The following is a 14,586-nucleotide window of genomic DNA, read 5'->3' as shown; positions in this document are numbered from 1 at the left end:
GCTCATTCTTTTAAAAATAAGCACAACATCAAAGTGGCATGTACAGTATGCCCATAGGGCCGAAGGAGAGTCTATTTGCTGGATATATACACTATACATTGTAAGGCACATAAAAGTGGTTAAGTTTACTTTTTTTTATTACTCTGGTCTTCTGTAATTTCATAAAGATGGTAGCTACCACTGCTTGGAAAGGCTGGAAAAAAATGTGCACCCCTAAGAGTGGCCAGTGTATTTTTTTTATATATTTCCTTCAAGAAAAACTTGTGAAAAGGTGAATTTTAGGGTATTTTAAAAAATAAATATAAACTACCATGTTACCTTTTATATATGTAGATATGTTTACATATAATCTATATATCTAAATATATAAAATGGTTGTAAGAACTCATTACTATAAGCTTAGCTTTAGTACAGTCCTTAAATAAATATACTGGTATATATTTTCCATTACACTTCTGCACTGCTTCTTTCTAATGCAGAACTTGATAAGCATGTTGGTTGATAATAGCAAACAAAATAATTCAGAACAGAATAATACTTATCATGCAATGTAGTAGGCATCCTGTGGCACTATTCTCTTAAACAAGTTATTTACAGTACTGCTGAGTACATTTACAAATATTACAGAGTTTGCCATATTGGATTTCTCATGGCACCCAGCAAGTGTTCATGGTGCTAGTCCTGTCAGACATGTGTTTCAATGAATGAATGTGTGTGTGTCAGCAGTGGTGCGGGGGTTACAAGTTCAGCGGCTCCATTTTGAGGTTTCAGAGCAGCGCTGTACTCACAAATGTCCAGGAAAAATTCATAGTTCTTTATCTTCCACTCTTTGAACTTCTTTGATGTCAAGTTAGGATCATCCAGAAGATTGTTGATAGTTACCAGGTCCCCTTCCTTTGCCTGTTAAATGCCAAAAGAAACAGAGCACATTTCAGAAATACAATTTAAACGACGTGTTATACTTGGCCTTTTATTTGTCCTTGAGTGCTAAAAAAAGGTGCTAGAGCAACTGCAATGCACACTAAGGTCCTTTATCTATACACAGAACTGATACAGCTCACACAGTGCAATGCAGTCTTCTCTATATCCGTTGGCATGATTCCACAGTGGCTTTCAGTGACCATCTCTAATTGTAAAAGTGTAGTAAATTAGGTCTTCTTGACAATTCAGTCCTTGGCATCCTCCATGACACAGGTAACAAGAGTGCCAAATACTGGCAATGCTTGTGAGGTTGGCAACTGTCCCCTACCTTCTGTTTCTCTCAGTACTGCCAAAGTTTCCTTGTGACCTAATTCTCTCTCTAAAATAAAAGTCCAAACACTGAAAATTTTAAAAAAGAAGAACAGGAGTACTTGTGGCACCTTAGAGACTAACAAATTTATTAGAGCATAAGCTTTCGTGGACTACAGCCCACTTCTTCGGATGCTCTAATAAATTTGTTAGTCTCTAAGGTGCCACAAGTACTCCTGTTCTTCTTTTTGCGGATACAGACTAACACGGCTGTTACTCTGAAACCTGAAAATTTTAAGAAGCTACACTGTTACAATTTCATGTTGAACATAAACATTAATGGTAACAGCTTACTTTTAAAGTGCTCTTGAGAACTCTGATGTGATGAAGTTTTTCATTGATAATTGGATCATTGCACCTCTTTACAAAAGACTTCCGGAATTCCTGCTTGGTAGAAGGACGCTGCTCTCCAAAGGCTGACAAGCTGGCTTGTTCCAAAGACTTGTACAGCTCTTGCAGACCATCTGTACTTTCCCTGATTTCCTTTATGTTTTCTGGAAAAAAAATATTATTTTTTTAACAATCCAGGCAACTTTGGATGGGAGGGTAATGAAAGATCCTGAAAAGCTCAAGAATTCTGAAAGTTGCCTATGGAATAACCACCTGATATCTTTTCCTGATTTGAGAATTGATAAAATCAATTGTTCTGGTCAACAATAAAGTTGGAATCAGAACATACATAGACTTTCTGAACCAAAATGATGGTGTAGTAACTAATGCAATCTCCATATTTTCAGCTTTCTTGGAAATTATAATTCTGCCACAAAGATACTCATATAAAGCCTGATCACTCATCAATGAGGTCAATAGCAAAGCTCCCATTGAGGTCAATGGTGAGTATTGGTGTCACAGTCCCTTCAAAATCTTACCTTCTTCACAGAAACTATTTTGCTTTTTTATAAGAAGTTTCTCTTCAGGCTTCTCTTCTGTTATGCCTGAAGACTTCACATGCCCTTTGACCCTGACATCTCTGTTTCGTGGAAGGCTTTGACTACGTTGCTTCTGGGGCCTGTTATGAGAACTATATCCTCTTTGCCACTCCACCAAAGGGAAAGGTCCATCTCGTTCATGATTGTGACGTCTTTGGACTGGTAATGTTGCTTGTCTTCGCCTCTCTGGTGACATTCCAGGTCGGCCACTCATGTATTCTGGGTCAGGAGGAACAGTCTGAAGAAAATGGAGGCCAGAACTGGTTAAGGGGGTCTCTATCAGGTCCTGCCATGAGCGCCTTTCTCGATAGGGAGGTCTGCATCCTGACGAGTGTGTACTTCCTGTGGCATCTTGTCGGGAATCCTCCGCAGAAGAATAAGAGTAGGTAGATTCGCTTGAAAAGTGTCGACCATGTTTGGGTTCAGGGAATGGACTTGAAGAATTCACCTAAGAACAAATGAAAATATCTGATTATAAAGACATAATTGTGACTAGACATTGGCAAACCACAAAAGATACAGTTCAGTATATGTTAGTATTAACCAAATGATCTGATTTGTATAGTTTGGTATATCACACTATAAACTCTTAGTGAGCAAGACATAACTAACTGTGTAATACTTTATGTAAGCACTACATTTTTAACCACTCCCTATTCTTGTTTTGACACATTCTCTGCCCAAGAACAACTCCTGCTGGAAAGGACAGGATAGCACTGGTATAGGTTTTGCAAAGACCTAACCTAGCTTACACCTAGTCCAGCAGTGTGTTTTGAGGAAGACATGGAAGCCCCCGAAAGAAACCATAACTGGATTTCCTTTCTTTTCAGAAGGCAGATGTTCCAGCCAAACAGGGAAGAAAAAAAAAAAAAACTTCAGCACCCAAAAAAACATTTAAATTTTAGGGGACTGCTGAGCTTATCCAAATTATTTTAATTAAATTCTGCTTGGTCTTTGTATTATTTTAATTAAAAAAAGAGAGAAAGGCAAAAAAGTGGAAAAACAGAAAGGGAGGGGCTTAACCTGTATCCCGGTTGATAAACAGCATCACATGGGTGAAAATCAGTCTGAACTTCACCCATGTGATGCTGTTGCCTCAGTCATTCTTTCTTTGGTTCTGGTTGTGTGAGGATCGTGTCATTCACGCTGAAGAAAAATCTGAAAGAAAAATAGAGAACAGTCCTATCTGCACTTAGAAACAAAAGTTAAATATCACAGCCTACCCATGTACTGTATAGCAGCAGTGCTTTTATCGGCTATCAGAACCTGCCCATAAACTGTACACAACAACTTTTATAAGCTATTTTTTGCTTTAAAGCACTTAAGAAAAATATTGCAGATACAATGGGTATTTTACACAATGCTATATTTTGAAAGAAACTTGTCTTTAAAGATATGTTTCTTATAAATAAAGTATTTTTCCTCCAGATAATGACTATTATATGAATATAATCTAAAACTCTTAATTTCCAGTAAATATGGAACACTATAGATACAGTATAAACTCTCAGGTAATAGAGATGACCCAAGTACAAGACATTTTATTCATACTGGAGTAAAAAATCTATGTATTCCTTTTGTATTGGATTCTTTTCTTTTTTAAAGAAAAAATTGGCTTGACCACACTAGGTAAACACAGCAGAGTAAAATGGCAGTAGTCTCTTCTTCCTATGTGCTCCCATTTCTTATTTTTAGAACATTCACTCCAGCTCTTAGCCATTAGAAATGATAATATTCTCAGAGTTTACAGCTGAGAACCATCTCTGTTCTGCTCATAATGTAATTAGATGCCATTACAAAACAAGCAAAATACTAATCAAAGAAGCATGGACATTTATTTCTTGGCCTTATACAGCATGTATTATTCATGACTTACTGAGGGTGTTCGATGGTAGGTGTCACATCGTGTTGAAGGGCCTTCCTGTTTCAGGGTTAAAGAGCCATCAATATCATCCTGGTCACTTTCACTCCAGTAATCTGGTAACAAAATGTTCTATGTTTCATTGAAATATTTACTCATAAGATAGTATTGGCAACATTTTCAAAGCATAATTGATACTTTCTCTGATATAGACAGGATGTAAGTCCCAGTCTCTGAAGCGTCTAAGGGCTGGATTTTCTAAGATATTTAGATGCCTTAAGACAGTGGTCTCCAAACTTTTTATGCACAAGCTCACTTTTTGAATTTAAGTGCAACCTAGGCTCTACCCCACCTCTTTCCTGAGGCCCCGCCCCGCTCACTCCATCCCCCCTCTCTCTCTCACTCACTTTCACTGGGCTGGGGCGGGGGGGCTGGGGTGCAGGCTCTGGGTTGGGGGCGAGGGGTTTGGCATGTAGGAGGGGGCTCTGGGATGAGCCTGGCCAGGGTGTTGGGGTGCAAGAGGGGGTGAAGGAAGCAAGCTCTGGGAGGGAATTTTGGTGCAGGAGGAGGCTCCAGGCTAGGGCAGAGTGTTGAGGTGCAGGAGGGGGCATGGGGTGCTGGCTCCAGGAGGGGGCTCAGGGCTGGGGATTGGGGTGTGGGCTCCCACCCGGGTGGCACTTACCTCAGGCAGCGGCACAGCAGGGCTAACACAGGCTCCCTGCCTGTCCCAGCCCAACACTGCTCCCGGAAGCGGCCATCACGCACCTGTGGCCCCTGGTGGGGGGGCCAGGGTCTTTGCATGGTGCCCATCTCTGCAGGCACTGCCCCTGCAGCTCCCATTGGCCGCAGTTCCCCATTCTCGGCCAATGGGAGCTGTGGGGGAAGTGCTTGAGGCAGGAGCGGTGCACGGAGACCCCATTCCCCCCGCCAGGGCCTCAGGAGTGTGCTGGCCAATTCTGGGAGCAGTGCGCGGCCACGGCAGGCAGGGAGCCTGCCTTAGCCCCGCTGCACCACCGGACTTTTAGCAGCCGGAGATTGTGATAGACTGTCAGAGGCTCCAGGATCAACCAGTCGATCACAATCTACCGGTTGGTGACCATTGCCTTAAGACATGGACAGGTGCCTAGTGGGATTTTCAAAAAAGCCCGAGCAGGTTAAGCATCTAAGTCCATTGATTTCACAGGGAGTTAAGTGCCTAACCCACTCAGGCACTTTTGAAAATCCCACTAGTTACCAATCTGCATCTTCAAGCCCCTAAGTACCTTTGAAAATCTGGTACTTAGACATTTATGGCACATCTACATTGCAAAAAATCCCACAGCAGTGAGTCACAGAGCCTGGTTCATCTGATTTGGGCTCTGGGGGCTTGAACTAGAGAGCTAAAAATAGCAGTGTAGGCGTTCTTGCCTGGGGTGGAGCCTGGGCTCTGAGACCCACCTGCCTTGCCAGGTGTCAGAGCCCAGGCTCCAGCACAAGCAGGAATGTCTATACTGCTATTTTTAGCCCCATAGCATGAGTCCCACAAGCCCAAGTCAGTTGACCATGGCTCTGAGACTTGCTGCCATGGGATTTCTTTTGCAGTGTAAGCATAACCTTAGGAACCTCAGTCCCACTGACTTTCATGGACATACTTCCTGGATGGTTGAAAGGCACTTCGCTTTCAGCTCAATGCCTCAAAACTCACTCAAGGAGTATACCAGTAGCCTATCAAATCAGGAATTCCGTGTTGTGCTTATAGTCGAATTCTCTTCGCCAACAGTAATAATCAGAAAGGAGTTGCATATTCCTTCACAGAAGACAAAAGCATTTACAAACCGCAATATCAAAATATTCAGTTAATCATCCAGTCATTCTATTGTCCAAATCGGTATTTTATCATAATCTGGGTATTTTATCATAATCTGTATGTGATGATAGAAAAGACTGTATCTGGACTGCATAATGTAAAAACAAAGTACACTTTTTCTCAGTTCATTTTTCTCTCCTGTTTACTATTTTCTCTTTAAATGAGTGCATTCTCCTCACCCCAGCTGTGTATGATCTGCTCTGCTGGCTGGTGGAGAAATGGGGGGCAGGCAGGGCCGGCTCCAGGCACCAGCCCACCAAGCATGTGCTTGGGGCAGCGCCTGGAGGGGGGCGGTGCAGCGGGGTGCTCTGCCCCGGGAGCACAGTGGGCTCGCCGCCCTCCCCCCGGACGGTCGGGGAGAGCAGAGAGCCGCGGCGGGATCTCCGCCCTCCCCCCGGCGCTCTGGCCACCGGGGGCTCTCCGCCCTCCCCTGGCACTCTGGCCACCGGGGAGAGTAGAGAGCCCCGGCTGGGCTCGCCGCCCTCCCCCCAGCGTTCTGGCCGCTGGGGAGAGCGGAGAGCCCCGGCCAGGCTCTCTGCCCTCCTCCCGGCGCTCTGGCCACCGGGGGCTCTCCGCCCTCCCCCCGGCGTTCTGGCCACCGGGGAGAGTGGAGAGCCCCAGTCGAGCTCTCCACCCTGCTCCCAGCATTCTGGTCGCCGGGGAGAGCGGAGATCCCCGGCCAGGCTCTCTGCCCTCCTCCCGGCGCTCTGGCCACCGGGGGCTCTCCGCCCTCCCCCCGGCGTTCTGGCCACCGGGGAGAGTGGAGAGCCCCAGTCGAGCTCTCCACCCTGCTCCCGGCATTCTGGTCGCCGGGGAGAGCGGAGATCCCCAGTCGGGCTCTCCGCCTTTCTCTCGGTGCTCTGGCCACCGGGGGCTCTCCGCCCTCCCCCCAGTGCTCCGGCCGGTTGGGGATTGCGGGCCCGCAGCTGGGCTCGGCGCCCTCCCCTGCCGCGCTGGGGGGGGCGGGAGGGGGGGCGGCGGGTGGCTTTTTTGCCTAGGGCGGCAAAAAAGCCACAGCCGGCCCTGGGGGCAGGGCTACTACCCTGTTTCTCTGTGGAGAATGAGGAAGTTATCTGTATTATTTTTAATGAACATCATATGCACTTGCATCTCAGTTTATTGGCTTGATATTATCCTGCCTAATTTTGAGGAGTTAACTCAAAGAAGACTGTTGGGGGGAAACAAACAGGAAATGAAACAATGGCAAAAATAAGGTACTGTCAGAGAGCAAGGTTTATTCTTCTCAGGCCCAAACCTGGGATCAAAGGGGATACTAAACCACTAATGTTCCCAGCCTGGGGAGGAAGGGGGTGTTGAGTGGCAGCAGTGGCTGGAGGTGAGCCTCTGACAGAGAGAGAGACACACACAGAGACATACACATACTGCAGGGCCTGTCGTCTATCACTCCCAGCCAGGAGTAGGGATGGCTGGGTTGAGTGATTTTACCTAACACTTGCAAGAAAAGAATAAAGTGATGTAAGAATGAGGCATATAGGTCTTTTGTTGTTTTATCCCTCTTAGCTTCTTACTATGTATCTTTGGGTGAACAAAAAAATGTTTGTTTTGATACAGCTTTTTAACTCTCTTTAATCAGTTGCTGGTCACAGACTCCTAAAGAGGAAATTTCTTGCAGGTGCCAAGTACATTTAGGCCTGTTATGTTAACACAGTTTGGAATCAGGGCTGCAACCCAGAAATCCAGTCCAAGGGTGATTGGACCCGAGAGAGGTGAAGGAAGCCAAGCCTGTCACCTGAAGAGTGCACTCAAGAGGGACTAAAAGGGGTTTAAAGTGCAACTTGCCCTATGTCCATGTCACTCTCTCATTAGGGATTAGCACAGCTGATGGCACTAACAGAGACCTATAAGGGGTTACACATATCTATGAAAACAAACAGTTAAAAGATACTGCCTACGTTAATCAACTCATTGTGAGATACCTGTGATTTATGTCCAAATCATGAGATGACTCAGTTAACAGAAACATTTTTGGAGCCTCTCTTTCTTATCAGACCTCTCTAAGTCAATTTTGATTAAAATCACAGAAGCCTTACCTTCATCTGGCCGAATATTCTTGTCATCAGGTGTATAACCAATGGCTGCTAGACCCAGACGGTTCATCCATCTAATAAAATAATAGACAAGGAAGAAGAATATTTAAAGCACAATCCAGTGGTAAATGCTGTGGCCTATATTCTCTTATAATGGGGAAAAAACAGAGGGAAGAGAAGTAGTAGTGTAAAAACCTATGGTTTTCAAGCTGAGAAAAACCTGACTCATACGTTCATCAGAGTAATGAGGTTACATGGAGGATGCAGCCACTGAAGTACACAGAGTCCGAGGAGCCATGGAGAAATCTGATCTCAATCCACAGCTCGTGGAGCATCCATGTGGAGAACCAGACCCTCTGTACTTCTCTCTGTAACTCACTCTGTGTGAGCCTAGCACTGTTAAGGGCCAGGATGTCAGTGTTCCCTCTATCACGTCACCAAAGTGGAGCAGCAAACGCAAAGCACACCTGCTAATACTGCAAATAGCAGAATTAATTAACACTGACTTTTCTACGCATATTTCCATTGGATACTTAGGGGAGCATGCTGTATAGAGCAGAGGCTTCCTAAGTTTCCCCCCCTTCAAGTGTAATCAAATATCCATTGAATCCTAACTGCACAGTGCTGGTGTGGAAGAGCTTCCATGGTTTCGGGGAGGGGAACATACTACATTGGTTCTGATGCCCCCTCTGCTTGTTTCTAGGCATTTGCATCCCTTTATGGCCCCACACAACTGGCTCAAAGGCCTGGTCTACACTATGAGTTTAATTTGAATTTAGCAGCGTTAAATCGAATTAACCCTGCACCCGTCCACACAATGAAGCCATTTCTTTCGAAATAAAGGGCTCTTAAAATCGATTTCTGTACTCCTCCCCGACGAGCGGAGTAGCGCCAAAATCGATATTGTCATTTTGAATTAGGGTTAGTGTGGCCGCAATTTGATGGTATTGGCCTCCGGAAGCTATCCCACAGTGTACCATTGTGACCGCTCTGGACAGCAATCTGAACTCGAATGCACTGGCTAGGTAGACAGGAAAAGCCCCGCGAACATTTGAATTTCATTTCCTGTTTGTCCAGCACAGGAGAGTACAGGTGACCACAGAGAGCTCATCAGCACAGGTAACCATGCCAGCCGATAATCGAAAAAGAGCACCAGCATGGACCATACGGGAGGTACTGGATCTGATCGCTATATGGGGAGAGGATTCAGTGCTAGCAGAACTTCGTTCGAAAAGACGAAATGCCAAAACTTTTGAAAAAATCTCCAAGGACATGATGGAGAGAGGCCACAACAGGGACTCAGAGCAGTGCCGCGTGAAAGTCAAGGAGCTCAGACAAGCCTATCAGAAAACAAAGGAGGCAAACAGTCATTCTGGGTCAGAGCCACAGACATGCTGCTTCTACGCTGAGCTGCATGCAATTCTAGGGGGGGCCGCCACCACTACCCCACCTCTGACCGTGGAGGGGTAATCTCACTAGCCCCACCTGAGGATTCTGCGGACGGGGAAGAGGAGGAGGAGAAGGAGTAGGACGAGCTTGCGGAGAGCACACAGCACTCAGTTCTCCCCAACAGCCAGGATCTTTTTCTCAGCCTGACTGAAGTACCCTCCCAAGCCTCCCAAGCCAGTACCCAAGACCATGACCCCATGGAAGGGACCTCAGGTGAGTTTACCTTTTAAAATATAAAACATGGTTTAAAAGCAAGCATTTTTTAATGATTAATTTGCCCTGAGGACTTGGGATGCATTCGTGGCCAGTACAGCTACTGGAAAAGTCTGTTAACGTATCTGGGGATGGAGCGGAAATCCTCCAGGGACATCTCCATGAAGCTCTCCTGGAGGTACTCCAAAAGTTTTTGCAGAAGGTTTCTGGGCAGTGCAGCCTTATTCCGTCCTCCATGGTAGGACACTTGACCACGCCATGCTAGTAGCAAGTAATCTGGTATCATTGCTTGACAAAGCCTGGCAGCATATGGTCCCGGTGTTTGCTGGCATTCAAGCAACATCCGTTCTTTATCTCGCTGTGTAATCCTCAGGAGATTGATATTGCTCATGGTAACCTGGTTGAAATACGGGAATTTAATTAAGGGGACAGAGGTGGCCCTTCCTACTGGGCTGTTTGCCTGTGGCTGAAAAGAAATCCTTCCCTGTAGTAAGCCAAGCGCGGGGGGGGGGAGGTTTGGTGCTGAGCTTTTCACGTGTGCCAGTGAACGTGAGGACAGGAGGGACCAACGTGAGGAGAGAAGAGATGTTCGAGATGAGAGGTGGCAGCAGGAAGATCAGAGGAGGCAGGATGCAATGCTGGGGCTGCTGTGTGAGCAAACACACATGCTCCGGCGTCTGGTGGAGCTTCAGGAATGGCAGCAGGATCACAGACTGCCGCTGCAGCCCCTGTATAACCCCCCCTCCTCCCTCATCATGTTCCATAGCCTCCTCACCCAGACGTGTAAGAACGCGGGGGGGGGGAGGCTCCGTACACCCTCCCATTCCACCCCAGTGGACAGCCCAAGCAAAAGACTGTCATTATTTTAACCTTTTTTTAATAGCCTTTTCCTTCCCTCCGATCCTCCTCCCAAACTGCACCCAGGCTACCTTCTCAGTTCTCTCCCTCTTTTTATAATCAATTAATAAAGAATACATGGATCCTTTGAAAGCAAGCTGTGATCGAAGGGGGAGGGTGGGTTGCCTACAGAGAATGAGCCAATAAAGGGGGCGGATTTTCATCAAGGAGAAACAAACAGAACTTTCATACGGTAGCCTGGCCAGTCATGAAACTGATTTTCAAAGCTTCTCTGATGCGCCGCGCTTCCTGGTGTGCTCTTCTAATCGCCCTGGTGTCTGGCTGCACATAATCAGCAGCCAGGCGATTTGCCTCAGCCTCCCACCCCACCATAAAGGTCTGCCCCTTACTCTCACAGAGACTGTGGAGCACACAGCAAGCAGCAATAACAATCGGGATATTGGTTTGGCTGAGGTCTGAGTGAGACAGTAAAGTGCGCCAGCGACCTTTTAAATGTCCAAATGCACATTCCACCACCATTCTGCACTTGCTCAGCCTGTAGCTGAACAGCTCCTGACTCCTGTCCAGGCTGCCTGTGTATGGCTTCATGAGCCATGGCATTAAGGGGTAGGCTGGGTCCCCAAGGATAACTATAGGTATTTCAACATCCCCAACGGTGATTTTCTGGTCTGGGAAGTAAGTTCCTTGCTGCAGCCGTTTAAACAGAGTAGTGTTCCTGAAGACGCGAGCATCATGAACCCTTCCTGGCCAGCCCACGTTGATGTTGGTGAAACGTCCCGTGATCCACCAGTGCTTGCAGCACCATTGAAAAGTAACCCTTGCGGTTTATGTACTGGGTACCCTGGTGCTCCGGTGCCAAAATAGGGATATGGGTTCCATCTATCGGAATCCCATTGCAGCAAAGCCATCCACTATGGCCTGCACATTTCCCAGAGTCACTACCTTTCGTAGCAGCAGCTCAATGATTGCTTTGGCTACTTGCATGACAGCAGCCCTCACAGTAGATTTGCCCACTCCAAATTGATGTCCGACTGACTGGTAGCTGTCTGGCGTTGCAAGCTTCCACAGGGCTATCGCCACTCGGTTCTCAACTGTGAGGGCTGCTCTCATCCTGGTATTCTGGTGCTTCAGGGAAGGGGAAAGCAAGTCACAAAGTTCCATGAAAGTGCCCTTAAACATGCGAAAGTTTCGCAGCCACTGGGAATCATCCCACACCTGCAACACTATGCGGTCCCACCAGTCTGTGCTTGTTTCCCGGGTCCAGAATCGGCGTTCCACGGATAGAACCTGCCCCATCAACAACATGATCTCCAAAGTGCCGGGACCCACGGTTTGAGAGAAGTCTGTGTCCATGTCCATGTCCTCGTCCTCATCACTCTCGTTGCCACGCTGCCGTCACCGCCTCCTCCTTGCCTCGTTTTTCTGGTCCTGGTTCAGCATAAACTGCATGATAATGCGTGAGGTGTTTACAATGTTCATGACTGCTGTCTTGAGCGGGCTCTATGCTTGCCGTGGTATGGCGTCTGCTGTGTTCACCCAGGAAAAAAGGCGCGAAACGGTTGTCTGCCGTTGCTTTCATGGAGGGAGGGGTGAGGCTGTACCCAGAACAACCTGCGACAATGTTTTTTGCCCCCATCAGGCACTGGGATCTCAACCCAGAATTCCAATGGGTGGGGGAGACTGTGGGAACTATGGGATAGCTATGGGATAACTACCCACAGTGCAACGCTCCAGAAATCAACGCTAACCCCGGTACATGGACGCACACCGCCGAATTAATGTGCTTAGTGTGGCCGCATACATTCGACTTTATACAATCTGTTTCCAAAATTCGAATTCTGTAAATTCGGATTAATCCCGTAGTGTAGACATGCCTATAGACAGATCAATTGCTGGTGCACCTACTGCCAAAGTAATAATTACTTCAGAAACCAACAACAGTATTTCCCATGGTGACATCCATTGTACATTCATGGTGATAATACAAGACAGTATTAAAATAAAAACAGAAAGATGCTCATGATTTCATGCAGACAAATTATGAAAGAAAATTCTGTACTTATCAAATCAGAAAGCTAAAAGTTGAAATGAGACTGTAGTATATGATTGATTTCTGAAGTATTAGTCTAGGTGTACATACTATTGGAGTCATGGAAGCAAATTTTGATCTCTGTTATCTTCTTGCTTTTATATAGAATGGAATATACTCTGACAACATCTATAATATAATCTATAAAGGGATATTACCCTGACAACATGCTACAATTTTGCACACACATTTATTCTTTTATCCCTGAGCTGCTCCTTATTTGACAAGAGGATCTGGTATTTTCAAAAGCAGACCATTAGATAAAGCATATTTTGGGACTAATTCCCCAAACCCCATCCTTGTTGAAATACACTGATTTTGTATTTCTACAATGTATTTACTTGAATCATACAAAAAGAAGAAAATGAACAAAATTAGAGAGAAGGTAAAGATACTTGATTGAAATCGAACTCTCCAGAAGGAAGTCTATCAAGGGTAATTCATTTCCTTTTGCCTGCATATAGAATGATCATGTTACATGGAATGAATCAGCCAATTTTCAGCAACAATGAAACATCAAGATCACAACGGATGAAGAAAAAACCCTAATATGAACATCAGTGTTTTCTATGCCAGATTACTCTTGATAACTAAAAAAGCATTCTCTCATTCAGAAATATTAAAAATGTGTTTATTTTAAAAAAATGAGAACAATCAGGCTACAGTTTCAAATATTTCCTTAATCAACAAAGACTTAACATCTGTCTAAAAGATAACAGTTTCCTTATACAGTGAGATTACATGCTTTTTGGAATCAATGCTGCCCTCTTTTAAATGGCACAACTTGAAGCTGATACAGTTAATAAACCAAGGATAAAATTAGTAGCCATGTGACAAGATCACCCTTCAAGGGCTTCTCATAAGAGACAAACATTCATGAACAACATATAGAATCATAGAATATCAGGTTTGGAAGGGACCTCAGGAGGTCATCTAGTCCAACCCCCTGCTCAAAGCAGGACCAATTCCCCACTAAATCATCCCAGCCAGGGCTTTGTCAAGCCAGACTTTAAAAACCTCTAAGGAAGGAGATTCCACCACCTCCCTAGGTAACCCATTCCAGTGCTTCACCACCCTCCTAGTGAAAAAGTTTTTCCTAATATCCAACCTAAACTTCCCCCACTGCAACTTGAGACCATTACTCCTTGTTCTGTCATCAGGTACTACTGAGAACAGTCTAGATCCATCCACTTTGGAACCCCCTTTCAGGTAGTTGAAAGCAGCTATCAAATCCCCCCTCATTCTTCTCTTCTGCAGACTAAACAATCCCAGTTCCCTCAGCCTCTCCTCATAAGTCATGTGCTCCAGCCCCCTAATCATTTTTGTTGCCCTCCGCTGGACTCTTTCCAATTTTTCCACATCCTTCTTGTAGTGTGGGGCCCAAAACTGGACACAGTACTCCAGATGAGGCCTCACCAATGTCAAATAGAGCGGAATGATCACGTCCCTCGATCTGCTGGCAATGCCCCTACTTATACAGCCCAAAATGCCATTAGCCTTCTTGGCAACAAAGGCACACTGTTGACTCAAATCCAGCTTCTCGTCCACTGTAACCCCTAGGTCCTTTTCTGCAGAACTGCTTCCTAGCTATTCGGTCCCTAGTCTGTAACAGTGAATGGGATTCTTCCGTCCCAAGTGCAGGACTCTCCACTTGAACCTCATCAGTTTTCTTTTGGCCCAATCCTCTAATTTGTCTAGGTCCCTCTGTATCCTATCCCTACCCTCCAGTGTATCTACCACTCCTCCCAGTTTAGTGTCATCTGCAAACTTGCTGAGAGTGCAGTTCACGCCATCCTCCAGATCATTAATGAAGACCTCTTGAGGTCCCTTCCAACTCTGATATTCTATGATATTGAACAAAACCGGCCCCGGAACCGACCCTTGGGGCACTCCGCTTGAAACCGGCTGCCAACTAGACACGGAGCCGTTGATCACTACCCATTGAGCCCAATGATCTAGCCAGCTTTCTATCCACCTTATAGTCCATTCATCCAGCCCATACT

General features: G+C 45.8%; 1 protein-coding gene across 1 annotated transcript in view; it reads right to left on the bottom strand.

Moving 5' to 3' along the window:
* Positions 1 to 168: 168 nt before the first annotated feature.
* LOC128843372 (connector enhancer of kinase suppressor of ras 2-like) overlaps positions 169 to 14,586 on the bottom strand; it is a 530,962-nt gene continuing 516,544 nt past the window's right edge. Inside the window, exons 18-22 of the mRNA XM_054040175.1 lie at positions 7,978 to 8,048; positions 4,096 to 4,196; positions 2,160 to 2,667; positions 1,585 to 1,784; positions 169 to 900 (exon numbers count right to left, since the gene is read on the bottom strand). Of these exons, the coding sequence (XP_053896150.1) occupies positions 685 to 900; positions 1,585 to 1,784; positions 2,160 to 2,667; positions 4,096 to 4,196; positions 7,978 to 8,048 (1,096 nt within the window). The 3' untranslated portion in view covers positions 169 to 684. The remainder of the gene's footprint in view (positions 901 to 1,584; positions 1,785 to 2,159; positions 2,668 to 4,095; positions 4,197 to 7,977; positions 8,049 to 14,586) is intronic.

This window comes from Malaclemys terrapin, chromosome 9 (assembly GCF_027887155.1).
Source record: "Malaclemys terrapin pileata isolate rMalTer1 chromosome 9, rMalTer1.hap1, whole genome shotgun sequence".
NCBI lineage: Eukaryota > Metazoa > Chordata > Testudines > Emydidae > Malaclemys > Malaclemys terrapin.
Note: the sequence above shows the minus strand (reverse complement) of the source record. Positions and strands in the feature narration are given on the sequence as shown.